The sequence below is a fragment of the Drosophila grimshawi genome, unplaced genomic scaffold (genome assembly GCF_018153295.1).
Source record: "Drosophila grimshawi isolate 15287-2541.00 unplaced genomic scaffold, ASM1815329v1 contig_848, whole genome shotgun sequence".
Taxonomy (NCBI): domain Eukaryota; kingdom Metazoa; phylum Arthropoda; class Insecta; order Diptera; family Drosophilidae; genus Drosophila; species Drosophila grimshawi.
In genome coordinates this window covers 5719753-5747475 of record NW_025063692.1, presented here as the reverse complement: position 1 = coordinate 5747475, position 27723 = coordinate 5719753, and the positions used below count along the sequence as shown (strand labels likewise).

The 27723-nt window shown below is 40.5% G+C and overlaps 4 protein-coding genes and 1 long non-coding RNA gene across 7 annotated transcripts; 3 read left to right on the top strand and 2 right to left on the bottom strand.

The window, feature by feature from the left end:
* Window positions 1-399: 399 nt before the first annotated feature.
* Window positions 400-7906, top strand: LOC6566281. The gene is made up of 9 exons (XM_032738877.2): window positions 400-656; window positions 1047-1871; window positions 1942-2005; window positions 2082-2368; window positions 3155-4147; window positions 4193-4474; window positions 4549-4842; window positions 5449-5636; window positions 5766-7906. The coding sequence occupies exons 2-9, from the start codon at window positions 1260-1262 to the stop codon at window positions 7867-7869; spliced, it is 4824 nt and encodes a 1607-aa protein (XP_032594768.1). The 5' UTR covers window positions 400-656; window positions 1047-1259; the 3' UTR covers window positions 7870-7906.
* Window positions 7907-10120: 2214 nt separating this feature from the next.
* LOC6566280 (G-protein coupled receptor moody) lies at window positions 10121-12635 on the bottom strand. Its single transcript, XM_001992044.3, has 3 exons — window positions 12105-12635; window positions 11365-12039; window positions 10121-10858 (listed from the first exon to the last, which is right to left on the bottom strand). Exons 1-3 carry the CDS (start codon window positions 12611-12613, stop codon window positions 10441-10443), a joined length of 1602 nt encoding a protein of 533 aa, XP_001992080.1. The 5' UTR covers window positions 12614-12635; the 3' UTR covers window positions 10121-10440.
* A 3565-nt stretch (window positions 12636-16200) lies between these two features.
* On the bottom strand, window positions 16201-17914 carry LOC116805630. The gene is made up of 3 exons (XR_004365306.1): window positions 17854-17914; window positions 16354-16528; window positions 16201-16292 (listed from the first exon to the last, which is right to left on the bottom strand). It is a non-coding gene; the product is annotated as an uncharacterized LOC116805630 (long non-coding RNA).
* On the top strand, window positions 17322-26358 carry LOC6566384 (G-protein coupled receptor moody). 3 transcript variants are annotated; one of them, XM_032738775.1, is made up of 6 exons: window positions 17353-18142; window positions 18817-19058; window positions 21200-21304; window positions 22318-22458; window positions 23200-24224; window positions 24309-25657. In XM_032738775.1, the coding sequence occupies exons 3-6, from the start codon at window positions 21201-21203 to the stop codon at window positions 25073-25075; spliced, it is 2037 nt and encodes a 678-aa protein (XP_032594666.1). In that variant the 5' UTR covers window positions 17353-18142; window positions 18817-19058; window position 21200; the 3' UTR covers window positions 25076-25657. The 3 variants fall into 3 exon arrangements, with proteins under 3 accessions (XP_032594665.1, XP_032594666.1, XP_001992079.1); XM_032738774.1 differs by lacking the exon at window positions 18817-19058 and having other exon boundaries at window positions 17322-18142; window positions 24309-26358; XM_001992043.2 differs by lacking the exons at window positions 17353-18142; window positions 18817-19058 and adding an exon at window positions 20276-20410.
* Window positions 26359-26731: 373 nt separating this feature from the next.
* Window positions 26732-27426, top strand: LOC6566383 (E3 ubiquitin-protein ligase trul-1). Its single transcript, XM_001992042.3, has 2 exons — window positions 26732-27036; window positions 27111-27426. The coding sequence occupies exons 1-2, from the start codon at window positions 26873-26875 to the stop codon at window positions 27388-27390; spliced, it is 444 nt and encodes a 147-aa protein (XP_001992078.1). The 5' UTR covers window positions 26732-26872; the 3' UTR covers window positions 27391-27426.
* Window positions 27427-27723: the final 297 nt, after the last annotated feature.

The window sequence follows — 27723 nt, the reverse complement described above, 5'->3', positions numbered from 1 at the left end:
ACAACAACAAAAAAAGAATGCTTATTATAATTTGAAAAAGTGATTTCTTACGGAGATATTCTGATTCTGATATTCAACTTTATAGTTTATACATTATTAACTTCGATAACTGACATTCGATAAATGTTAAATGTAGCCGCGTTTTTAGAAGAAAAAAAACACACACAAATGGAACCCCAGCCCCAATTGCTCTATATTTTTGTTTGGGGTTCAAATCAGGCGCATGCTCAGTGCAGTGCATTCGGCAGCTAGTTGCTGCCCCACTGGGGTTGCCGTAGTAGCAAGCAGCGGCAGCAGTAGCAGTCGCAGCAACAGCAGCAGTCGCAGTTCGGTCAGTTTGGCAGGCATTGCAAAAGTTTGGCAACCCTTACAGAGAAAAAAAGTACGTACGCTTTTTAGTCGCACGCTAACCGCCTCTGCACTTTCCTGGGGGTCACAGAACCGCGACAGAAACGCGCTGGACTTGTTTGTGTCGCTTACGCTTAACGGTTGTCGCCTTGCCGTCGTCAATTTAAACGGTCTTCGCCTCTTTCGATTGGGTGTCTCATTAATTTCCGCTGCGGCGAGCCAGTTGTGCGGCGAATGCATTAAGTGAATTCGACTTTAAAGGCGAAATACAAACAATTTCAATTGCAATACATTAAAAGCAACTAACGGTAAATGCTCTCACTCACTGCATATCGGACTGTGTATGTGTGTGTCTGTGTGTGTGCGTAATCTCTTTGCTCTCTTCGCTTTACACGTGAACGAGAGCCACACAGCGGCTGCTTATTGATTTTTCTATGCTGCACACACACACACATGCATCAGCACTTTTACTCACTCGTACACACACATCCACATGTGTATGAGCACACATGTGTGTGTGTGAGCTAATCTGTTATCAGAGTATAGAAAAAAAATAACAAAAAAAAGAAGAAAAAAAAAACTGTTGTGAACTTGTTTTGCGTTTATTTTATTTATTTGTTTTTGTTGTTTTGTGGTGTTTTGCAATATTTGAGTGTGGATTTCATATTTATTTCAATTGTTCAACTGTTCGTTCGAAGGGCGGCTGCTGCCAATATGGAGGAGCGTGCAATGAGGCATCTTTAGAGGCGGGGGCGGGAGACGCAGACGGAGAAAGCGAGAGAGAGAGAGGCTGCGTTGCATGCGCCGGAAGCATGAGCAGAAAGCAGAGAGTGCAAGAAGCAGCAGCAGCAGCAGCAGCAGCAACGAGCAGCAGCAGCGGCAGCATCAGCTACGTTTGATTTAACCCAAAAATGAGCGCATGCGAGGGCGCTGCCAAAAAGGATTTAAAGGAGTCCCCGGCTCAAGCAACTGCAACGATAACCACAACGACAACCGCAACGACAACAAAGACAGACGATGACTCAGCCCCGACCAGCAGCGAACAAAATGGTCATCTGGAGCAGGAACGGGAAAGGGAAAGGGACAGAGACAGGGACAGGGACAGGGAACGGGAGCAACAGCAGCAGCAGCAAGAATTGGAGTTGCAACAAACATCGAATGGCAGCCAAATGGATGAAACGGAATTGGGTGCGGCAACTGGTGCGGCGCCCTCCTTAGATGCATTAGCCAATTGCCAGGATGCGCTGTTGGCCCAAAAGCTATTTGCCGGCACCGGCAGCGGACCCAAGGAGCTGCTCAAACTCAAGGAACCGATGCGTGTCGGTTTCTATGACATCGAACGGACCATTGGCAAAGGCAATTTTGCCGTTGTGAAGCTGGCGCGGCATCGCATCACCAAAAATGAGGTGGCCATCAAAATCATTGATAAATCGCAGCTGGATCATACCAATCTGCAGAAGGTCTATCGCGAAGTGGAGATCATGAAGAAGCTCAAGCATCCGCACATCATCAAGCTATATCAGGTAAAATCCTAAAACCAACCAAGACCAATCCGGCATCAAATCCATTCAAATTTGCTTTCTTCTGCTGCAGGTGATGGAAACGAAGAACATGATTTACATTGTCTCCGAGTATGCCAGTCAGGGCGAAATCTTTGGTAAGCATCTCCATTTTGCTGATTTCTTCTTCGTCTTCATCATCAGCTGCTTCTTCTTCGTTTTGTTTCACATCAGATTATATAGCCAAGTATGGACGTATGTCGGAGTCGGCGGCTCGCTTCAAGTTTTGGCAAATCATCTCGGCGGTGGAATATTGCCACAAGAAGGGCATCGTGCATCGTGATCTGAAGGCGGAGAATCTACTGCTCGATATTGGCATGAACATTAAAATAGCCGATTTTGGTTTCTCCAATCATTTCAAGCCCGGCGAACTGCTTGCCACTTGGTGTGGTTCACCACCCTATGCCGCACCCGAGGTCTTCGAGGGCAAACAGTATACGGGGCCAGAGATTGATATCTGGGTAAGAAGAGATCAACCGGAACAACCACAACAACAAAAAATCATACATTTTCTTAGCAACCATTTTTTTTTTATTTATTTTTTGATTATTCAGTTATTCAATGTTCCCACATTATATATATGTATATATCAAAAATGTATATACTTTATTAGCCATGAGCAGTCGATACCATCTAGCTGCTATATTTGCCCGATTAATTTGGAATATATCCACTTTTTGTCAGTTGCCTGAATCGGCAGAGTTGAACCACTATATATAATTTAGCCACGATCTGCCAGAGTATTTGGTTTCTTTGGTTTTCACTGTTCTAAATTAAATTTAAGAACCTTCTTCAAACGTGGTACAAAGCAAGTTTAACAAAAACTGAACCAAACCATAATTTGAGCGGATTCATAAATGTATGGAATGAAAGATGGAAGACCAATTGCTTGAACCGAACCATTAACATTGTTGTATGGGTTTATTTTTTCGATTCGTATTTGATTTTCGATATATGCCTTACTGAACCAAACTATAGTTTGACTAGATTCATAAATGAAAGATGAAAGAACAGTTTGTTGAACCGAACCCGAACCATTAACAATGTTGTATGGGTTTTTGTTGTTCCACTGTTTAGCATAATCATATTTGTTTTTCGACATATGACTTTTAAGGCTTCATTCCCATACACACACACACACACACACACACACACACACACGCACACACACACATCCGCGCACATACAATAATAATCCATATACTCAACTTGTCTCTGTCTATTTTGTTGTTGTTTTTATTGTTTAGTCATTGGGCGTTGTGCTTTATGTGCTGGTCTGCGGTGCTCTGCCCTTCGATGGCTCAACGCTGCAGAGTTTGAGGGATCGGGTGCTGTCGGGTCGTTTTCGTATACCGTTCTTTATGAGCTCGGAATGTGAGCATTTGATACGGCGCATGCTGGTGCTGGAGCCGACACGTCGCTATACCATCGAGCAGATTAAGCGGCATCGCTGGATGTGCCCCGAGCTGTTGGAGCATGTGCTCATCGCCAAATACAATCTGAATATGGAACGGCAGGCGGTGCTGGAGCCGAGCGAGGATATATTGCGTATAATGTCCGAATATGTGGGCATTGGGCCCGATAAGACGCGGGCGAGCCTCAAAAAGAATACGTACGATCATGTGGCAGCCATCTATTTGCTGCTCCAGGATCGGGTGTCGCACAAAAAGGAGCAGGCGAAACCGGCGGAGAATTGCTCAAGTGCCGCCAGCGGCAGTCGCTTAATTTACAAGAGCAGCAAGCAGCCGTTGATGCTACTCGAACAGTTGCCCACCACCGCCACCCAGCAGCAGCAGCAGCAGTTGCTCCAGCTCCATCAGCACCAACAACAGCAACAGCAACAACAACAACAGCAACTTCAACAGCAACAGCAATCAAAGACAATATCCACCACGATCCTGGCCAAGGATCCGACCCACAAAAGACTTAGCCGCCATCAGACGGTGCTGATGAGCGAACGCCTCCAAACTGCCGATCCCTACTATGCCGTCAAGCAGCAGGCACATCACGGCCATGCCCATGCCAACGCCCACGCCCATGTGCATGGACATGGACATGCCCGTTATCTGAACGGGCATGAGGAACAGCAGCTGTTGCCAACTCGATATACACCACTGCCGGCGGGTAGCAGCAGCACAACAAGGATTGGCCATCATCATGGTCGATCCGTTGCCATCTCCCTGAGCATCGATAGCAGCACCAGCAGCGTCTCCGCTCAACAACATCATCATCAGCAGCAGCAGCAGCAGTTGCAGTTGCAGCAACAACAGTTGCAGTTGCAGCAGCAGCAGCAGCAGCAGCAGTTGCAGTTGCAGCAACATCATCAGCAAGCTGGCAATCTGCCCTCGCTGGCCAATCTGAGATGTCGCGAGCTGCTGTTGAATGCCAGCCAGCAGCTGGAGCTGGCACACCATCATCATCATCATCATCATCATCATCTGGGCCATCATCAGCTGCAGCAGCAGCAGCAACATCTGCCGTCGCCGGCGCCCAAGCAGCTCCATCAGACCATCAGCGAGTATATCATCAAGCAGAGCACCGAGGATTGTCGCCAGCTGCTGCAGCAGGTGCGATTTCATTCAATTATATATAATAATCTCATATACATCTATATATATATATCAATTTCCGATTTTGCCAGTCTATTGCCATATCTGAGACGACGAAGAAGGAGCAGGAGCTGGACAGGGAGGATCAACAACAGCAGCAGCTGCTGCCGGCTGTGGAAACGGATGCGGACGTTCAACATTCAAGTGTAACAGCGGCTGCCAATCCCACGGCCCACGACCACAACAAGACAATAATAATGAAGCCCATGTCGAGCTCGAACAGTTTCGATTCCACCGCCAATCTCAATCAAAGCTTTCGCTACAAGATGTCCGTCGAGGCCAGCAGGCTCTTCCAGACGCTCCAAGAGAGTCCACTGCCAGTTGAGGTAGGCAAACACGAACCTCTCTATCATTATTATCCCTTGTATATCCTTATATACACTTGCATAGCTTCGATATGTGATCTAACCAACCCAACCCAACCGACCCATCCGAACTCGATGAGTTTCTTTCTTGGAATAATGCGGAATGATGAATACAAGTTATCCTAATGTGTATAAAATCACGAGTTTCCGTTATATCCGTTCATGATATATATGAACAGCAAATCTCATAGGAATAATTGGTAGATGAAGTTGATGAAGTAGAAGATGAGTAGATGTTAGGCAACTGCAGTCTTTCATTTCTCTTGATTCCATAATATAATTAGCAAATATCTATAATTAACTTAACTTGAATTATTTCAGTCTTTAAAAGAGATCTAACAAAAAAAAAAAAAAGAAGAAAGATCAGTTCTAAATCATCGTCATCCAAATTTTACTATAAGTAAAAAAATGAAAGGAAAAAGTCGAATTCTTCCTATGGCAGCTATATACTATAGCAAGTCGTATATAAATATTTGATTGATTTATTCCTAAGAATATAAAGAGTTGAAAACTTTGGACTTTTTTTTTGTCTTATTGAAATACGTTTTTATTTTTGGTTTGTTGCAGGAAGCGAAGCTGAAGGACGCAACAACAACAGCAGCAGCAAAAGCAACAGCAACGACAAATGGCAATAATAATAGTAATAATACTAATAATAATAGTAGCAGTAATGGGATCACGTCCACGCCCACGCCCACAACACAGGAGGAGGAAGACTCTGCCGCGACGACAAAGTGCAAGCCAAATGGAGACGGGTGAGTGACATGATGATGATGATGATGATGAAGCACCCAAACAAAATATGTATATAGAAAGAGAGAGAGAGAGAGAGAGAGATGTACGGAATTAGCAGATAATTTGTTGTTGTTGCTCCTTGTTGGCAGACGTGACAAGAAGAAGAAGACGTTTGAGAAGAAGGTGCTCGCACAGGGTAGCTCCAGCACCGACGAGGGCTGCGAAACGGATCAGGGCTGCCACAACGATCCCACAACCGTCGGCAATAACAATAATAACAACAATAACAAGGAGGGCTCACAATCATCCACCGATTTGACGAGCACCCAACACCAAGCGACAAGGACACGCTCGTATGCCAGCAGCAGCAGCTCCAGCGGCGTCCTCGCCGGCAGCTACTCGAAGAGTCTATCACAGAATTTGAGTCGCGGCAGCTCGAAGAGCAATTGCAGCGCCTACGAGAGCTTGGACTTTGTGCTGCAGCCAGCAACACAACCGGATATGGGACACGGACATGGTAGTCTGCCCTCCTGCATGAGCAACTCGATGCTGGCAACGATGGTTGGTGCTGCTGGCACAGCTTCGGCATCATCATCATCATCAGCTGCTGCTGCTGCTGCATCGTCTGTTGCATCAACCGTTGCCATTGGCAGCGAACATTCGGATTCGGAGCACTCGTTGTATAGCAGCCACAATTCATGCATCCATATGCCGACGGCATTGAGTCTGGCGATGCCGTCACAGATGCCATCGTTGATTGTCCATCCATTGGCAACGGCATTGGCAGCGCCAGCGCCGGTGCCGCCGCCCTTCGCCGACAAGCGTTCGCCCATCCATTTTCGGGAGGGGCGACGCGCCAGCGATGGCCTGGTCGCCCAGGGATTGCTCAGCTCCACCACGCTGCTGGGTGCGAGTCGTGTCTATGGTAGCTATCGCTATGAGCACGCCAAGCGGCACGGCGGCTGGCTGGAGATCCAGCAGTTGCAGCAAGAAGCCGCCGCAATCTATGCGCCGCAACAACAACAACAACATCATCATCATCATGCTGCAGCAGCAGCACATGCTCATCATGCCCATACGCTTGCTCATCATCATCAACAACATCATCAGCATCAACTGGCGCTCGAGGAGCTAACACTGGCGGCCAATTGTCAATTTCCACAGGGTCAATTCTATGCGTTGCATCATAATCCTCAGCAACAGCAACAGCAGCAGCAGCAACACCATCATCATCATCACAATCCGCATCAGCATTTGTCGTTTGCGCCGCCGCAGCAGCAGCAGCCACTACTCCTGGATGCCGCCGTGAGCAGTGAACTGTATGGTGGAAATGCGCTCTATGCGCCACCGCCACCCGGCGGCGTCATCTATTCCCTATCACATCAGCAGCAACAGCAGCAACAGCAGCAACAGCAGCAGCAACAGCAGCAGCAGCAACAACAGCAACATTTGTCGCCCATGCAGAAGCCACCGTTGCAACAGCAGCTGTTGCAGCATCGTCTGCTGCAGCAGAAGCGTCAGCTGTTCCAGAAACAATACGCACTGGAGGCACAGCTGGCTGGTCGCCATTCGCATCATGCACATGCACACCACACACTGGCCCATCATCATCCGCATGCACATCACCAGCAGGAGCCGCATCTGGCCGACGAGTTGTACGAGCTGGCCATGCTGGAGCGACCACGAAGTGGGCCGCCGCGTCTCCAGCACTCGCTGACAATGCCCGGCGCACATGCCTACAGTCAGATGAATTTAAAGACATCCTACATCAGTCAACAGTCCACGAATAGCGAACCGCTTACTTCGACAGCAGCAACAGCAGGAGCAGCAGCAGCAGCAGCAGCCGCAGCAGCAGTGGGTGCAGCAGCAGCAGCAGCAGTGGTTGGAGCAGCAGCAGGAGCACCAGTGGGAGCTGGCGCTGGATCAGCATCAGCGGCAATGCCGTCCACAACGTCAGCGACGCCGCCAGCGACACCACCACAAGCGGCACTCCTCAACAGCCATCCAGTGCATGGACATAGTCATCCACATTCACATTCGCATCCACATCCACATTCACATCCACATCCACATTCGCATCCACATTTGCATTCGCATTCGCATTCCCTGGCGGAGGCCGAGTATCATCATTTGCGTGGCCAGGCGACAGCGGCGCCAGTGTTGAGCCTGTTCACGCCCAGCTGGCAGACGCTGGTGAAGCCCCTCAGCGAGAGTCCCATTCTCGAGATATCCGAGCATCTGGAGTCCGTCTGAAACTAGCCAACAACAGCTAAAATCCAACTCGACAACATTGTTGTGTTTTTTTTTTGTTGTTGTTTCTATTTTTTTTTTTTTTTATATTAATATTACGCTCGCAATCGCAATTACAATTACAATTACAAATTACAAATTACAAATTAAATAATTATGGTCATTAAATAATTAATTAATTAGTAACAAACTGTAAATACAGTGGTCGCTCGTAAATTAGAATCATTTCCAATTCTGAGAAAAGTTCAAACAATTTCATTTTGTTTAAGTTCATACTCAACTCGAAGGAAGAGCAGCTATCTGAGTCACGCCGGATGCTTATCAAGCATATCTATATATATATATATAGGATCGAAAATATCCTCACACAAAGAAGATATTACAATCAATTGGAAAGAGTCTTGAGGATGACTAAGCGAGCTATAAGATATAGTAATCCGATGTTGTTAAATTGTTCCTATGTTAGCTATATCATATATAGTAGTCCGATGTTGTTGTCCAATGTTGTTAGTTGAGCAGTTTGCATTGATTGGATTGAAGATATCTTTTTGGAAAACAATATAGTTGATCAATTTGCAAGCGATTGTTCCTATGACAGCTATATATGTTATAGTTGATCATTTTTCATCACACCATGATATCTTTAAAGACACTCACAACATTTGAGCGATAGTTCCTATGACAGCTATCGGATATAATTGGCCGATCTGGGCTGACTTTCATATATGCACGGACTGCAGCAGAAATACGCATATATTCCAAATTTCAATGAAACTGAGAGACTTGTTTGCTAGCAAAGAATCTGAGAGAGATATATATATATATATACAAATATATATAAAGAATTTATATAATATAAATACTTTATATAGAATTTCTAACAAAATCGTTTTTCGATTGTTATTTTTGTTTGTGAAGTTTTTGTAATTTGTGAGCGACAACTGTTAAAATTTAATCCATACAATAATATATATATATATAAATATATATATACATATATATATATATACATATATAATATACGATACTATTATACAATAATATATACATACATACACACATTTATAGGCTTATACATGCATACAAAATACATTATAACTTATTGTTAGAGATCCGATCCGATCATTCAATCAGACAGTTCAAAATTTGTAATCGAAATCGAAATCGAAATCAATATCGATATCGGTATCGAATGGCGGTGAGATACATACAGATTCATATGTATTACCAGAATATTGGATCATTTAGTTGTGTTACTAGCCTTTAAGTAGTCCAAGTTTCGTACGCAAATCAAACAAATACACACATTAACACACACACACAGACACTGGCATATACAATATGTATATTGATAATAATTATATATTAAGCTATACTATTTATATATAACTGGTATTATCTGGTACTGGATGCAAAATTCTAAATTCCCAAAACAAAACAAACAAAAAAAAAATACAACTCAGAAACGAATTAAGAAAAACAACGTAAAACTACATATATCAATTATTGGAAGCATTTATTGAAGGCATAGGATATGCAATATATATATACATATATATATTTATATAGCAGATATATATCTATATATATGTATATGTGCATTTGTATTTGTATTTGTATTGGTACAATAATTAGCGGCAAGCAAATAAATAAAACATCGATTGTTCTTAAACATGGAATTCAAATGTAAACCAGATATTAAAAGTCATTTGGTATAAAATGCAATACACCTTTTCGATCACATGCTCTGTTATCGATTTATCGATTATTCTTTGGCAGAGGTGGGGGGGTTGTGGGGTGGTGGGAATGATGGGCGAACGAGAGGCGGCGACCCCAAAACTTGACAGTTAAAAAATATTCTCTTCTGATATTTGTACATACGCTAAACAACCGGAAATATTTGAACATTCCAATGGCATTCATAACTGTAATATGATTAGGGATATGTTGCAAAAGAGGTCTGATAGTAATATTGAAATAAAAAAATGTGTACATATAATTTTTTTTTAAAGTAATTTTTATACATTTAAATTGGGTTTTCAAAAAGTGCACATCCCATATAAAAATATCGCCATAAATAACATAATCCATCTTGATAAAGCCGATATATATGTTTATATATGTTCTTCCTGAATACCCTTTGACGATTCGAGAAAATCGTATAGAATTTTGGAGCCAAGAAAGTTGGACTATATATGCACATAGTAAGCATAAACATACATATATCAGATGATGGACCGACATGGCTTTGGATATATATATTTGCATATGTATATCGTGTGTCTATAGCATTAAATAGAAATAGATATTTGTACAGACATAAATGGATGTTTGCGATTCGATTCGTTCTACTATATATAATACATGACTGTTCTATGGATTTATGGACAATGGATAACAGAGATGGATGTGTCCCTCCCTTTAATACATATACATATGTAAATATATATATATATATATATATATGTATATAATGATGGACATGTTGAGTAGTCACTGCTGGGACGGAAGTCGACACTAGTCTGGCAGTCGACTGGAACTGGAACTGCAACTGCAACTGAAACTGAAACTTGATCACGTTTTGGGTGCGGCCCGATTGGATTCGATGTGCTTTTTGAGGACGCGATGCTGTTGCTCCGTTTGCTGGCATCGAAACATTTGCGAATAGGCCCGTCTATATTCTTTGCTCATTAGCACATAGATAAGCGGATTGATGCAGGTGGTCATATAGATCAGTATATAACTGGTTATGTTGAACACATGCATATCGTTGGCGCTCTTCCAGATCTTGGTCAGCGTTATCGGCAGATAACAGACGACGAACCACACAAATATCACCAGTATCATTTTGAGCAATCGCCGATCCTTGGGACTCATCCGACCCGGATAAATTGATGATGCATTCGACGTATTCCCCATCGACACATAATGCGATTTACGTGGACTGAAACGTGTGAACGATGTGCGCAATGATGTCGTAATTGGATTCTTACTGCAGAGAGATGAAGAGAGCACCCGAAGAGAGCACAACTTAATCTAATTAATTGTCCAAATTGTCATATATAAAGCATAAAGAATAGGTATAGAGAGAGAGAGAGAGACCTCGATCAGGAGATATCCTAAACCTAAACACAAAATATACTTGCTATATTCATAAGCCGATCTTATTCCAATTTGTTCTGGTTGATCAAAGTAATGTCAAGACTTAGACATACCCAATAAGAAAGTTATCGATTAAAATTTGTATCTTTTAGTGTTATCGGCTATCGATTTTCAAATACCTATCTCGGAAAGAATAAAATCAAAATAAACTCGAACTGCGTGTGGCACAGGAGAACTGATTACAGCTGTTTCTCAGATCGGACGGAGAGCACGGATCGACGCAGCTGTTCCTGCTGATCAAGAAGCTATATATGCATACAACTTGGGATCGAAGATACTCTCTTCTGCGTGTTCTATTGTATATTGTAGTAGATTTACTACATTTTCGATACTTACGCGTTGCGGTTTTGCTCCAGTTGGCTTTGTGATCTGCTGATGCTGGAGTCCGCTGGATTGGCAGCAGCTGCTTGTTGCTTGTTGTTGCTATGGTCATTGAGATCCTGCAGGACGATGTTGGCATCGATGGGCGACTCTCGATGTGGCTGCCGCTGACTGGTGCTGTACGAGATGGGAAAACTCTCCGAGGATGTGTTGTCATCAATAAAGGCGAAAGTCTCGCTGACCACAAAGGCATGCCTTGTGCCCGAGGAGCCCTCCTCCGAAGTGTTTTTCCTATCCTTATCCTTATCCTTGTGCTTTTCAATGTCCTTAACCTTAGTCTTGTCGGGTTGCTTATCGCGGTTTTTCGGCTTATCGTTCGGTGGCTGAATGGTCGTCGGCGTTGTGGCAACCTCTTGACTCTTGTTGCCAGCCCGAATCGTTGCCTGACGCACCAGCAGAAAGATCCGGGCATAACAGATCACAATACAAATGCAGGGCAGCATAAAGGCGGCTATAAACAGGAACTCCTTCGGCGATCGATCGTATTTATCGTGCAGTATCGAACACGACCCAATGCTGGTGTCCAAGCCAAAGCGACCCCAAACTCCCCGCCACGTCGGTATCATAATTGAGAAGGTGATCAGCCAGGTGCCGGCGACCATCATAGCCAGATATCGTCGCTGATAGATGCTGCAAGACCAACACCAATGAATACAGTTAATCCAATTCGATGACCAATCAAATCACTCACTTACCGTGGATACTGTCGCGGATGGGCAATGATAATGTACCGATTGATGGTGATCAGCGAAACGGAGAGCAGTGAGACGGCAAGCAGGCCATATCGCAACAGGGGAAACAGTCGGCACAGCAGATCACCAAAGGTCCAGGCACGCTCCATGAACGTGGCGGCGGCCAGCGGCAAATTGAAGCACCCAAATAACAGATCCGAACACGATAAGTTTATAATGAATATGGCCGTCGAGTTGCGGGTCTGTTTGCTGCGCGACAGCGCGACAATTGTCAGCAGATTGCCGGGCACACCGACAACGGTGAACAGTATGCAAAATGTCCAGGCGACCGTCAGCAGTGTCTCCGAATAGCCCTCGAACAGTTCGTTATCCAAATGCTCGACATGGCTCCGATTGCCAGCGGCGACACCAGCAGCAGCAGTGGCAGCGGTGGCAGCCTTGCGGGCTGCCATGGCCACTGGCAGCAGGATGTGCTCCGTTGACGATTGGTTCTCCAACGGATGATGAATCATGCGTTTTGCTCAAGGAATGCGATGTGTCTATATTTTTTATATGATTTTTTTTCTATTCTTTTTTTTTGTTTTTTTTTTTTTGTTTTAAACTATGACGCGTTCGTTCCTGCGCCGATTTTTGTACTAAAACTAAATTCTATACATCCCCAGCACACTAATCCAAATAGCCTCCAAATAGAGCAGCCAAAATCCAGCTAAAAATCAACAACAACAACAACAACAATAATAATAATAGCAGCCACATAAAACAACAGCATCAAGAGTGCTCAATGGGCAACGAGCTGGCACGACTTGTAAATACCCTACACTTATAATGAGCAAACATGTCAACAGTCCAATCATCTAATAAATATCACTTTCTATTTTGCGAGAAACTCACGCTTTTCTTGCAACATTTTCAGCCTCATTTTCCAGTCCCATTCCCATTCACATGCTTTCAAGATCTAGGTCTTGAGTTTATCATATCTCAGATGATCTTTTATTCATTGCAATCTGCATACCAAATTTGTTGGTCTGCTGCTTGAATAATTCCAGGGATCGAAATGTACTCGAACAAAATCAATAAACTTTGACAATTGAGCAGCCCTTCGGTGTGGTTTGTACAGGTTACAGGGTATTAAGAATGAAACGATACAAAAACTTTCGTAAAGGAAACCAAAAATTCATTTTTGTATACAACAATTGACTTCATCATCGGGTAATTTGAAATGAGCGAAGCTCTTTGTTTACATTTTCTATTTTCTAGTTGTTGTTGTTTATCGGTATTGTTACTTTTTGGAATTTTCAAATACAACAGCAGAACCAGGGATTCCTTAGCCACATATTGCCACAAATATCTATATATTTAAATTCGATCAAAGACACTGGGCAAAAATTTGAACTGATTCAAAGAAAGCAGGTTTAAACCAGCCTTTCTTTTGCGACATTCAAAATTGCAAGATTGTTGCAGCACAAGTTAAAAACTTAGAATAAATAACGTTCTTAAACATTACTGAAATCGAGAATTCGATTTGATTTGAAATTGAAGTACTTAACTTGGTTAGAAGACAACAATTGAAGTACTTAACTTGGTTAGAAGACAACAATTGAAATACTTAACTTGGTTAGAAGACAACAATTGTTGTAATTCATATTTGCTAGAACGAATTTGTACATGATGAAAGAACGTTCTGTTTTCTCCGAGTGTAGTTGGCCACTGCCCTGGTGTTGTTTCTCTCAAATAGAATTTTTGAAATTCAAAAATCTTTCGTGCTTAGGCAATAGGCAATGGGCATGATGCATATAAAGACTACATAGTACGAGTGCTTGGCTCCGCTTGGCTGCGAATAATATCTGATCGGTATGCTCAAAAGAGCATAACTTTCAAATTGTATACTATATATACCTATATATATATATATATATATATATTTGTATATTTATACACACACAGATTGAAGAAAAATACGAGACTATGGCATGAGGGATGCACTACTTAAGAAGTCTAGCATACTTGTCAAATCTAACAAATATTTCTTGTTGACACTTTTAAGTAACAGGTCAATAGCAAATCGTACTTAAAGTCTGACGATGTACACATATAGTAGATACATACACATATAAGCAACATATATATATATATATATATACACTTGATTCAATTTAATTTGTTGACTTTTTCAGAAATATGTATATTCTTGTGTCGTAAATCGAGCAAAATTCAATTCGCTATTCTATTTTTCAAATCGTTATCGATTGCGTTCCGCATAGAGTTCATGAACTTTGGCAACTTATGTATAACCTCTGTGATTGACTGGGCGTGTTCGATTCTTTTCTTTTTTTATACTTCTTCTAGTTATCTAAATTAACTCAGGAGCAATTTGAATCAAATTCGATTCGATTTGGTTATGCTTCTGACTGCATGTTGCTGTTGCTGTTGTTGTTGTTGTTGTCCGCGTCATCGAAATGGAAGTCTTAATTAATTAATGAAGAAATAGTCGCACACACACAGCACACACACACAGCACACACACACAGCACACACACAGCGCACGCACCCAGCACACACACACAGCACACACACACTTACTCAGTAGCTGCTATCGTTGGCTGCGGGCCCACCCCGGGTTCACTGAGTAGTAGAAGAGAGAGATACGAGAATATTTTGAATGGGAAACGGGAAAATGTGAGCAGGAGGGGCGGGGGCACTCTGTGAATGAGAGTGAGAGTATTGTGCTGATCGTGTGTGTGTGTGTGTGTGTGTGTGTAGTGTAGTGAAGTGTGCTCGTGCTCTCTATGCAGAAGCAGCTGCAAGACTGACCAGCATATACCCTGTAAGATGAAATTGATATAATTGATTATGCGATATATGCAGTTGTCCAAATGGTGCTGATTCTGATTTATATACATATATCTGTCTATCTATATATCTACATATTTCTAGGTATTTGTATATATATGGCATTTGAATTATTTTGTATGAATACAGGGTACAAGACGGCCCAGAAAATAAAGACACGAATAACAAAATAAACTGAGTCAGTTGAAAAACTCTTTGGCAACAATTGAAAATTGACCGACAACGCCCCTACCCCCTTCGCTCCACCCTTCCCCCCGCCCGTTCTTGTTCAACGTGGTTCATTCTTTTTATGCAGGCAGCGGGCAAACAGATATATTTATATATGTATATCGTATGCACATTTTTAAAGATTGTGTATATCTACTATATACACATAAAGCAGCTACTTTGCGACATGGGTTGGGGAATAGCAGATTCCACCCAACTGATCCAATCCTAACTAATCAAAACCAAAATCAGAACTCTGGTTATTGCTTCAGTCAGTATAAATATATATATATATATATAGTGTGTATAACTGGCTTGAAAAAACTATCTTTCTGCCAATCAATCAATTCACATTAATTTTAGGAAGAAAATTGCATACCGGAGTCAATCAGGCGATATTTAAAATTGACTAAGGAAGTTGTTATACTTTTGGCGACAAGGTTAACTCATCCAATTTTTCAGAAAGTAAAAACCAGAGTTTTTCCTTTCCCAATTCCATTGTAAATGTTTTCTAAAATTTATTGCATAGTTAATAAGAATCATTAGTAAATGCATTGGGGATTATTTTGAGCATTTGTTGGTCATTTTGTATAGCTATTCCGAATTGTTAATTGTGCTATATTTTTGTTGCCAGCACTGTACATATGTACATAGATATCAATAAAAATGATCATGTTGTTTGCACCATAAACAAACGCGTGCTGACAAACAAATACGATTTATGTAAACATTTTGAGAACCTGAAGTCAAAACCGATATCGAAACCGAAACTGAAATAGAAATGGAAACTGAAACTGTTCGTTATCAATGTCGATTCAGGCAATGAGCGTTAGTCCCGTGTACACAGTACAGTATCGACTACAGTGAACTCGACAAATGTCACAGCAATAGCAATCTATTAATAATAATCACTAAACGCCAAATGTTTATATAATTGTCAAATAGATGGTATAAAAAATAAAAACCTTGACAGCGAAACCAAATACAAATAAATAAGCAAATAAATATGAGTTAGCTATTTATTATGTTATTAACACACCCATTCAGAAAAAAATATATCTACTGCATTTATATATCATAAAATTCTTCTGTATTCCGATAAGCTGCAGATCTTCTACTGTCTGTTGATCTTCACTGTAAATTCGAAATTTCCATTATAAATTTTTGTTAGCGAAAGTTTAAAGATTATACATACTGCATTGATCCTGGGAACTCAATATCAGAAAATTTGGATATTACAAATGTCATTTCATTAGAATGGTTTGAAACAACGGAATCTTAGTCGCTCCGGTTACTTCCTAGGATTATTATTTGAGTCTCGTTTAAAATGAGATCCATCTGTGTCCCCAAAGAGTTAAATGAAATTGCTTCTGTTGGTTGAATGAAAAGCGGAACGATTGGGTTATTATTTGATTGGGTTATTATTTGATTGGGTTATTATTTGATTGGGTTATTATTTGATTGCCTCATTGCTGAACATGTTGGATATCGCCGACAGACTGAAGATCCTCGACTTTCAAACCGTTTTTTTCGAAATTGATGACACAATCCATGGCAGCATCCCTATTTGATTTATGACTTTGACAATCTAATTAGAATTGGGAATGGAAATGCCACAAAATTGTATATTTGGTTAACTACTTGCTGAGCTTGAGCCAACTGTGGCATTAATTGCATGAGTTGCACGTACATCGTACATTTGCCAATATTTATTCTAAGCATATTTGTATGCATGTACAGTATGTAATTCACAATAGTTGTATTTGTATTTGGTTATGGGAATGTGAATGTGAATTGCGCGTCTCTCGTCGTGCGTATCGCCAATCAAATAAAATAAATACAAAAAAAGAACACAGCACGCACGCATACTACACACGCATACTACACACACACACACACACATATATATATATATACATACGTACATGTTAAGTGCAGTATCTAACGCGATCGGCAATCATCAATTCAGACTGCAAGGCACAATAACAATAAGAGCAGCAATTGCGAGAGAGCGAGAGAGAGAGCCGTTAAGCGACAGAAAAAAGAGCGTGCCTGCATGCAAGCGCGCGAGTTATGTGTGTGTGTGCATGTGGAGCGAAATTGTCAACAGGCAAGTAGAGAATATCAATTGACAGCAGCGGCGGCGATTTAGCGATTTAGCGGCGGCACTCGATAACGTGCAGTCGTTGTGGACAAACGCACTCTCCGCCGAACGCAATTTGGCCGTTTACAATTGGTTTATTTTTTATTTTTGTTGCTGTTATCGTTTGCTTTGTTGTGATCGCGTTCTTCTTGCAAAAGCCGTTTGCTATCGCTGCAGTGTTGACAAATGTGTGTCTTTGCGAGTGAGTGCTTGCAACAACATTGTTACCTGCGGCACGCGTAAGCAAATGCTTGAATCTCCGCTCAACTGTGTGTTAGTCATGATCGTGATTCGTTTGTTTCAACATTTGAATCATCCAACGGACTGCAATAAACCGCTTCCCGCTCCCCACCCTTGCTCACCTGTTGCGCTCAGCATTCATGAATAATCCAGCGGCAATCGTGTGAGAGGTGAGAAAGAGCAAGCGAGAGAGAGGGCGACAGAGCACGCATCTCGAATTGTTTACATTTAGTCAGCGCAGCGCAGCTCAGTTCGAGTTGAGTTCGAGTTCGAGTTGAGTTCGAGTTAAGTGGAATTATGAGTAATATTCACCTTAATGCGATTGAGCCTTGAATTGGCTTTCGTTTCGGTATTAAATTGAGTCTTCTGACTGTGTCGATTGTGGCAACTATTTCGCCCTATCAGCGATTACGTAAATAATAAACAAACGATAAGAATTGCGAACAGACATCTGTGAATTGTGATTTGTGATCGGTGATCAGCTTAGTTTTTGGTAAATCGCATTCAGATCGTGAATGTCAACACAGCTGGACAAATCGGGTGTACAACAAACCGCAAAAAGCAATCGCATGTGCCACACACACAGACACCACTGAACAAGGTAAGTCCATATACCCTACTGATTAGATAAGGCATTTGTTTTTGTCTACATACTCAAATACATATATATATATATATATATATATATGTATACGTCAACGATCGTTATTTTTTGTTAGACTTGGCGTATACGTAACCAAAATCAAATTACGAACCGTGTGTTAGATATTATATACTTAGTTTATTTTGTTGATTTTTTAATGAAATGAAATTAAAATTAAAATTACAATTTCTTCTTTATAAATATATAAAATACAAAATGCTGATGAATCATCAGCATAACAATGCGAACAACTATTAAATCTTCCGAGTCGGATTGATATCCAACAGCATACTTGAAACGCCTACAAATAAAACAAAGGCAATAATATAATCAGAAACTCGCGCATTTCAAAATGTTTTTTTACCACTGACTAACATTTTCTTGTCTTATTGATAGTAGATCTGATAGGAATATCGCCGATCGATTGCATTATTCGACCGTCTGTCAGTTAATCTGCGAAGTAACTTCAGATTAGTTTAGATGTATAAAGAAAACAATTAGAAGTGGGTAAGGAAATGTCGCAAAATCCAACATTTGATTGACTATTGGCTTTTCACAATTATATTTGTATAAAAAACGAAAGCAATTCGAATTCGGAATTTGATATATTTTAATTGTAGCATTAATTACAGGAGCAGCAATTGCGAGAGAGCGAGAGCGAAACGTTAATGAGAACAGAAAAGAGAGATAATGAGAACAGAAATTGTCAACAGGCGGCAGCACAGAATATCAATTAAGCAGCGACGGCGACTTAGCGGCAGCATTCGATAACGTGCAGTCGATGGGGACAAACGCCCAACGCTATTTGACCTGACCGTGTTACAGTTAATTTTAGTTTTCGTTTGTGTTGTTGTGATCGCGTTCTTCTTGCAAAGTATGTTTATATGCCAAAAGCCGCTGCTCTGTTATCGTTGCAGTGTTAACAAATGCGCATTATTGCCAGTGCTTGCAATATAACCAAATGTCTGCAAATGTTTAATGTCTCTGTTAAAGTCTGTTAAAATTTAAATATTCAAATTGAACAGAAAAAGTTAGTATGAACTAGTGAAGAATTGGTTAAGAAAAGAGCTAAATTATGATACTACAAATGAGAATTATTATTAATAGAAGAGATGGTAAATGGATGAAACTATTGTAAGTCCGATAACAATGATTAATTAATTTGTCTCATCAATGAAGAGATTTCAAATTGATCAATTAAAAAAAAAAAAGTATTAGTAATCAAATTCTCATTGTGATTCACTATTTATTAATTGCATAAATACCTTACTCAATAAAATGATGATGAAACTACAAATGTTGTAATTTCAAAATGTCAACAAATGCTCCAATTTCTCAATTGAAAATAAATACCAAACAAATGAATCAGATTCGAAAATAATTATTTGAGTTCGTTGGAATAAAGTTGCATAAATAAGATGGACAATTTTTCAGTATTGATCATTTTTAATGGGGTGAAATGATAAGTGCGAATTGGATGCAAAAAAGAGAGAGAGACAGAGAGATTTGATATACCATAATCATTTAGTGTTGGTCTAATTAGAGGGAATCTTATGTGGCATATAAACCCCACCGATTCTCGTAATAATAATAATATATAATAAAACTGGGCGTCAGCTTCTGAGAAAAATGAGAGTGTTCCGGCATTCTAGTGCACAATATTAGTGATATATTGTCGTCGAATGGTTGGTCGGGGTTTGAGGGTGTTACGGGTACTCAAGTCTGACCAAATTGTAGCACCACTCACACTCACACATACACATACACATACAGAGAGTCAATTAATTAAGGTTTGGCGCTGATCTTTGGCACCCGCAGCCAAAGAGATGATGTTGCATGTTGTCTCCTCATTCGGACTGACTGACTGACTTACTGGCTGGCTGAGTGACTGAGTGTGGCTGAGTGTCTGTGAGTGAGTGCGTTGTGACCTCTTTAAATTATTTAATTGACACTAATTTACTGCACTACGAGTCAGTCGCAAGGAGCACTCTGTGAAGAGCGCGAGAAACAATAGTTAGGCTCAGCAACCAGTACCCAGTAGCCAGTGCCCAGTACCAGGGTGGTACGACCAGCTTGGCTCCCAGTTGCCAGTTGCCAGTTGCCAGTTGCCAGTTGGCATTGCTCGCTTCACGTTTGACGATCGGGTGTTACTTGTGGCACTGTCCCTTATAGTGTTTACCCATTTCTCCCAGTGTAAACCACAACCAGCTAACGGATTGAAAATAGGTACTCGGATCAAACAAACAAACAACAACCAATCAGGAAATTTGCCATCAAGAATGTTTTACTTGCTTAAAGAAAATCGAGTATGCTAATTTTCAGCAAGATGATGCAAGAAAATTTTGTAGTTAAGCATTTAGTTCAAAAAACATTTTCTCATTTTAATAAAATAATCATAAGAACTTCAATTTTGTGTGTGTAGAAATCAGTCATAAATATTTATATGACATATATTTAAATAAATATAAATATAATTAAATATAAATATACTTTGTTTCCAAACGATTCAAATTTGTTTTATAACTCTTTTAGAAAGTATAAATTCTTTTAATATAAGTGAAAAAAGTGTAAATACAACAAAATGATAGCAAAGAACTTAATTTAATTTAAAAAGAGATGTGATTTACTTGAAAGTAGTTGTTTTTTTTTTATGTAAGTCTTACTTAATGAAATACAAAATACTATAAAGAAATATAATAAAAAAAATGTGATTTACTTTAAAGTATTTTGTTGTAGTTTGTTTTAAATAGAAATCTTACTTAATATAATAAGAAGTAAAATTAAAAAATATTGCATCAGTTCGCTTTAATAAATATAGAATTATGATTATAATCAAATTATAAAAATGTTATCTGTAAACGCTGGTCTTGTGGCCTGCCTCAAGCTAAGAACTAATGTGCCTCAACTCATGCCACAATTATGCACTCATCCACTCTCTCTCTCTCTCTCTCTCTCTCTCTCTGTTTCTCTCTCTCTCTCTCTCTCTGTTTCTCTCTCTCTCTCTCTCTCTTGTAGAATGAGTGACGACACAATAACAGCAAGCAGTCTGGGGTATGGCGATGACTTTATGCCGGCGACTCCAGCGATCGACAGCGGCCTGATCGATGCGGACGAGAGCGGGTGAGTAGTTGCCCTCGACCCTATCAGCGACGGATAATTATAGCGCAGCGCCCGCGAAGAGTAGTGTGAAAGGTCTGATAACAGATCGTTAATATTACGCGGCCCATTTCAAGCGCCGCTCCAGATTGTGTCAGTCCCCCATCAAAGATTACCCTCTCTCTTTCGCTCTCTATCTCTCTCTCTCTCTCTCTCTCTCTCTGTCTGTCTGTCTGTCTGTCTGTCTGTTTGTCTGTCTGAGTTTGTGTCAACAAAGCACGACGATTCTTAGCGGATGCAACGAACGAAGATATCAGATATGTCTCTGTACTTGTGCACATATATTTGTTGTATGTTTGTTCTCATCACATGGCTAAGGGTCAACACGATCCGATCCGCTTGCAAGGATTCACTTCACTCACAACTGCAATAACACACCGAACATGGCATACCCTGCCAGCTAGGGAACTAATCTCAAGAAACCCCCCAAGAGTTCAATAAATAAAGTACAGTACTCTAATATGTATAATATAAATAGATTAAACTAAGAATTTTAACATTCAAATCTCAAATCAAGAGAAATTGGAGAAAATGTGAATAATGCTTTGGCAAAAATATTTGATTGCCTGCCTACTGATCCTGCCTCCAACCAGAGAAGCTTACTTGATCAGTCAAAAGAAGAACTAAAGGCCAAACCAATTTTGGAAAGTTTTTACCCGTTCCCATTTGGATTATATGAGATTGAAATTTCGCTTGAGTTCCAATCAGAAATGGTGTCTATTCAATTGAAATTCTTTAATTGCTACTTAAAATCGATTTAAATCGATATTCGCTTAACGGTTGCAGTTATCGATCAAATGAAATAAACTTGAGAACTACAAGAACTTATATTCAAAAATACAGCATCTGGACTCGACTCGGTTGTTGATGCTGCTGAACAAGAATATATATAAACTTAATCGAAATAGCTGCCCCAAGATTTAAAAGAGTGTAAGTTAAGAAAGCTAATCAAATGTTTGGTTCCATTTCATTTGCAGATTCTCGCAGTCGTTGCTGACCTTTGCGGCAGTGATGACCTTTCTGATAATGATCGTTGGCATCTTTGGCAACTTCCTGACAGTTGTCGCTCTGCTCAAGTGCCCCAAAGTGCGCAATGTTGCCGCCGCCTTTATAATCAGGTATTTGCCCACATATATATATCAAATATATACAGTATATATGTATATATATATGATATGATATCATGCTTAATTTAAAATAAGTCCAAGCTTATCTCTATTTTGAATATGTTTGCAGAAAGAAGCAAGATTTTAAGATTAGGTTTATCTTATATTTGTGAGTTTCACTTTTAATCAGTTCTTCGCTACTTAAGATAGATGAATAGATGACTTTTTTTCTTAAACGATCTTCATCTTCATCAAAATTTGTACAGTTGAGTCAGATATACATATATATATCTATATATAATGTACAATGTACAGGTACAATCCAAATAGAAAATTGGTAAGCTTTATATTGCTTATTTGTTAATTTTCAAGAATAAATATATACTATGTAGATCAATCGACGATTTCTTGAACAACTTTTGTCCTTCCTTAACGATCTTCAGCTAATTTGTACAGTTGATTTGTATTAAGTTAAGCTATAGTCAAGAAAAAACATGGTTAACTGTATCTTGATTATCTGTTAGTTCTAATCAAGAATCAAGAATATATATATACTATCGTCTATCTACAGTTGATCCACATTATGCTAAGGTATAATCAAAATTAAAATCTGGTAATCTGGTAATCTATATCTATATCTATATCTATATCTATATCTATATCTATATCTATATCTATATCTATATCTATATCTATATCTATATCTATATCTATATCTATATCTATATCTATATCTATATATCTATCTTGCAGTCTCTGTATCGCTGATCTGCTCTTCTGCGCACTGGTGCTGCCGTTCCAGGGACTGCGCTTTGTGCAGGGCACCTGGCGCCATGGTCAGGTGCTGTGCCGACTGATCCCATTCATACAGTACGGGAATATTGGAGTGTCGCTGCTGTGCATAGCGATGATAACGATCAATCGGTATGTGATGATCACCCATCATGGGATCTATGCGAGAATCTATAAGCGACATTGGATCGCTGTAATGATCGCCGCCTGCTGGCTGGTATCCTATGGGATGCAGTTGCCAACGCTGATGGGTGCCTGGGGTCGATTCGGCTACGATGCACGACTCCAGACATGCTCCATAATGAGTGATTCGCATGGGCATAGCAGCAAGACGACGCTGTTTATTACCGCATTTGTGATACCCTGTTTGGTCATCATTGCGTGCTATGCGAAAATCTTTTGGGTTGTTCACAAATCGGAGCAGCGGCTCAAGCGTCATGCCAAGAAACAGAACTCCATACCCAATAATCTGCGTGGTGTGGCAGCAACAACAACAACAACAGCTGCAGCAGCAGCTGGACTCGATAATCAATCGATGCAATCAAATCCAAATCCAGCAGCCAACAGTCGTGTGTCCTCCGACAGCAGCAGCAGCTATTCGTCAGATGTGGCTGTGCCGCCCGAGCTGAATCCGAGCAAGCAACAACAGCAACAGCAGCAGCCAACTCGGGTCAAGGATCAGCGCGAAGTGAGGGCGAAGAGGAACGAGTGGCGCATCACAAAAATGGTGTTGGCCATCTTTTTATCGTTTGTCATCTGCTATTTGCCGATAACGATTGTCAAGGTGGCCGACAAGCATGTGGAGCATCCCAGCTTGCACATCTTCAGCTACATCATGCTGTATTTGTCCGCCTGCATCAATCCGATCATCTATGTGATCATGAACAAACAGTATCGAAAGGCCTACAAAACGGTTGTCCTGTGCCAGCCGGCGCGACTCCTGCATCCATTTGGCAAGACGAACGGGGGGGCAAGCAGCGCGGGAGGTAGGTAACCGTATTATAGGATATATGACAAATATATCATTGATGAACTGCATCCACTAAGTCACGGTCTGGAATTCGTTTCAGAGAAATGGAAAGATACCGGATTGAGCAACAACCACAGCCGCACCATTGTCTCCCAGATGTCCGGCGGCGCAGCAGCAACGGCAACGGCAACAGCTGCAGCAATGGCCCCCAAAACGATATCCGATTGCCAACCCTGCCACAAACAGCAGCAGCAACAGCAGCCGGCAATGGCAATGGCAACGGCAACGGCAACGGCACTGGCAACTCCAGTCCCACAATCGTTGGAGCTACAATCCCGCTGTCCGGATTTGTTAAGCAGAACGAATGCGAAACCATTGATTATGTCCCCATCCCCATCACTGGCGACGCCGCCGCCGCCGTCAGTAATGGTGGCCAAGCTGCCGCCCAAGAGGAGCAATCACTCCTACATCAACAACGGCTTCAACATCAACAGCAGCAGCAGCAACAGCAGCAACACCAGCAGCAGCCTAAGCAATCCCAGTCCCGTTTATCGCCCCGGAGCTGGCTGCCCAGCTCCATCGTCGCTGCGTCGCATCACCATGGTGGGGGACGACATCATCTTGGAGGAGGAAGAGTTGCCCGCAACGCCGCCCAGTCCCAGCAAAATAACGAAAGCGCCCATCTACATGAACGTGAACAGTCCAAAGAGAATGCAAATGCAAATGCAATCTTATAGCGTTAATACGAATGCACCGGTCAAGGATGCACTGCAGCAACAGGATCAGCAGCAACAGCAGCAGCAGCAGCCCGATAAGGATGCTACTAGCAAAGTGCTCATCACAAAGTTTGCAAATCCAAAAGACTAACGAAATGCTTTAATTCCAAATATCGTAAATGTTACATTCCCTCCTCCTTCCCCAAAAAAAAAAAAAAATTACAACCCATGTGCATATCGTATATATATTGTGCACTCAATATCGTTTACGGTATGCTTGCATATATATAAAACAAATATGTAAATGTTGTTGTTTATTGTATATGATGATAGTATATAGTAAATGTGTACGATACGATATTCGCTTACGATATGCGCACACACAATTGTTCATATCAGGCGTATATCGTACACTCAATATCGCTTACGATATTATAATTTCTGTTTATTGTAAATGATTCACATATATCGTATGCTCTTACGGTATTTTGTAATCGTGCCTACTTTTAACTATTTATCGTTGCCCACACTTAGTATTAACCAAGCCATCTCCAAACACCGCGCCCAACACTCTAATTACACCTACAATTGATATCGATATCGATAATTCATATATCTATATATATATTATCGATATACATATCTCTGCATATCCCTCCATGTAGCATTTTTGATGCACATTTGCGTCTTGGGCACGGTGCACGCAATTGTCGATTATGCTTTCGACTATAATGTTTTTTTTTTATATATTATTATTACATATTTTGGTTTAATACTATTTATAAAATATATTTGTGACCCGAAATTCTTCCTTTTTTTTTTTTGTGCACACAATCTTGTTAAGATCTGATTGGCTTGGGGTTAGTTTGTGTCCTTGTGCCTCAGTTTAGAATGATTATAACAATGTAGTAATAGTATATAGTATGCCATAAAACATTCCATTTAGACCTACCTACTTACTCTATGTTTGTACCTAATTTAGATCACACACTAAACTATATATTTCTATATATACATATAAACAAAAGCAAAAAAAAAAAGACAGCAACGACAGAGAGATGCACTTCAAACAATCGAATATACAATAATACTTATGAAAAGCCTATTTCAATCTCATTATTTACGTATTTTATTCAATCTACATATATGCAAATATGAATTATTTTATAATGCATTTTCTAATCTTTGCTGTGCCTGCTTATCTCTAAGGAAAGAGAGCGACACAAGTACGCCCAACGGATTTGTTGATGCACATACAGACCACATATATATATATATATAATATAATACATAATATATATATACATATGCACATATACATACACATACGAGTATGCTGCTATCAGTTGTTGGCCTGTTTTTTCGCCCAAAATATTCGCTCTTTGTCGACAATCGTCACTCGATAATTAAAACGCCTCCATTAAAATATTCAAAATAAATCAAATCTATAAAAAACAAAGATGAAAACATCATATTTTTATTTGCAATACTTTAAAACTATTTAAAATGACAATTATTCAAAAGATAAACTAAAAATTAAATACTATTCATTGCCAAATTTAATAGGAATTTGCATAGATAAAAAAAAAACAAGCAATTTTGTCAAAGATGACAAAATAAATTTCTGGGATTTTTTCGAATTGCATATTGAAGAACCTTAAATAAATGAGAAATACTTTTCAAAAATTCAACATAAAACTTAATGATTTTTATAGATATGTATATGACAAATCCACTATTATATAATATAAGTTGAAGTTGCAATTTGGGAGTGACTACTGTATTCGGTTTATCCGTGACGTTATCATCATTACAAATGTGTTTGTATTAAGCGAATTGAGAGGCAAACAGCTGCTGCAACTGATGCTGCCGCTCCGAATGCTGATGTTGCTGCTGCTGCTGATAAGCAGACTGCAATGATGTGTAACCAACAATTGCCATTATTACAATGAGTGGCAACCGGACTAGCAGCAACCGGTGTGGCAGCAACCGGAGCACCAGCAATGTGAAGTGTACCATCTGCTCGGAGCGTTATAAGTCCACGGATAAAATCTATGGAGGCACCTGCGGACATGTGTTTCATTGGCAGTGCCTGCAGCGCTGGCGAGAGGAGTAAGTGTGCATCCCCATCGATTTAATGCATTCATATAAAGTTGTCAAGTGCCTTTTCTCATTCATTCATGCAGATCGAACCAATGTCCAATTTGTCGCAGCGCTCGCAGAGAATTTCATCAGATTTACTTGGACTTTGAGGATGCGGACGAACAGTCCGGTCAGGCCAGTCTGGCGCAGGAGCAGACTTCGTCTAGCAGCATGATTTATGGAGAGAGTGAATTTGGAAATCTGTTATATGAAGCGCATTTGTTTCGCGACGAGATCGAGTATTTGAATACACGCATCGAGCAATTAACGTTTCAGCACATCTATGGGCGTGGCCACAGCTACACCTCAAATGATTCAGATTGAAGCGAAAAGTATAAAAATATAGAAACTTATGAATTTCAAAAATCCGACTTGAATTTTTGCATTTTGGCGCTCTATCCGATAGTTTGCTATCGATAGTTGTTGTAGTGCCATAATTGAGGTGAAAATTAACACATTTTGTGTATTTGTATGGTATTTTCTTGGCCACAGTGCGTTTGTTTGAATTGGACAGCAGATCAGTGTTCGGTAAAAAAAAAAACTGAAAAGTAATTACAAATAAACGCAGCCATCAATTGTTTTTCGTCAATCTCTCAATTAATAAATGTGGGCATGTGTGCGTATGTGTGTGTGTGTGCGTAAACAAATAAAATAAAC

What these genes read in the sequence shown, in the direction of transcription:
- LOC6566281 (XM_032738877.2), top strand. Translation starts at nt 1,260, where the DNA reads ATGAGCGCATGCGAGGGCGCTGCCAAAAAGGATTTAAAGGAGTCCCCG. An exon ending in AACATCATCATCAGCAGCAG is followed by an intron (nt 4,148 to 4,192) that starts CAGCAGCAGTTG and finishes CAGTTGCAGCAG; the next exon opens with CAGCAGCAGCAGCAGCAGTT. An exon ending in AGAGTCCACTGCCAGTTGAG is followed by an intron (nt 4,843 to 5,448) that starts GTAGGCAAACAC and finishes GGTTTGTTGCAG; the next exon opens with GAAGCGAAGCTGAAGGACGC.
- LOC6566280 (XM_001992044.3), bottom strand. Translation starts at nt 12,613, where the DNA reads ATGATTCATCATCCGTTGGAGAACCAATCGTCAACGGAGCACATCCTG. An exon ending in CATCCGCGACAGTATCCACG is followed by an intron (nt 12,040 to 12,104) that starts GTAAGTGAGTGA and finishes TTGGTCTTGCAG; the next exon opens with CATCTATCAGCGACGATATC. An exon ending in CTGGAGCAAAACCGCAACGC is followed by an intron (nt 10,859 to 11,364) that starts GTAAGTATCGAA and finishes ATCTCTCTGCAG; the next exon opens with TAAGAATCCAATTACGACAT.
- LOC6566384 (XM_032738774.1), top strand. Translation starts at nt 21,201, where the DNA reads ATGAGTGACGACACAATAACAGCAAGCAGTCTGGGGTATGGCGATGAC. An exon ending in ATCGATGCGGACGAGAGCGG is followed by an intron (nt 21,305 to 22,317) that starts GTGAGTAGTTGC and finishes TTTCATTTGCAG; the next exon opens with ATTCTCGCAGTCGTTGCTGA. An exon ending in GCCGCCGCCTTTATAATCAG is followed by an intron (nt 22,459 to 23,199) that starts GTATTTGCCCAC and finishes TCTATCTTGCAG; the next exon opens with TCTCTGTATCGCTGATCTGC.
- LOC6566383 (XM_001992042.3), top strand. Translation starts at nt 26,873, where the DNA reads ATGAGTGGCAACCGGACTAGCAGCAACCGGTGTGGCAGCAACCGGAGC. An exon ending in CTGCAGCGCTGGCGAGAGGA is followed by an intron (nt 27,037 to 27,110) that starts GTAAGTGTGCAT and finishes TCATTCATGCAG; the next exon opens with ATCGAACCAATGTCCAATTT.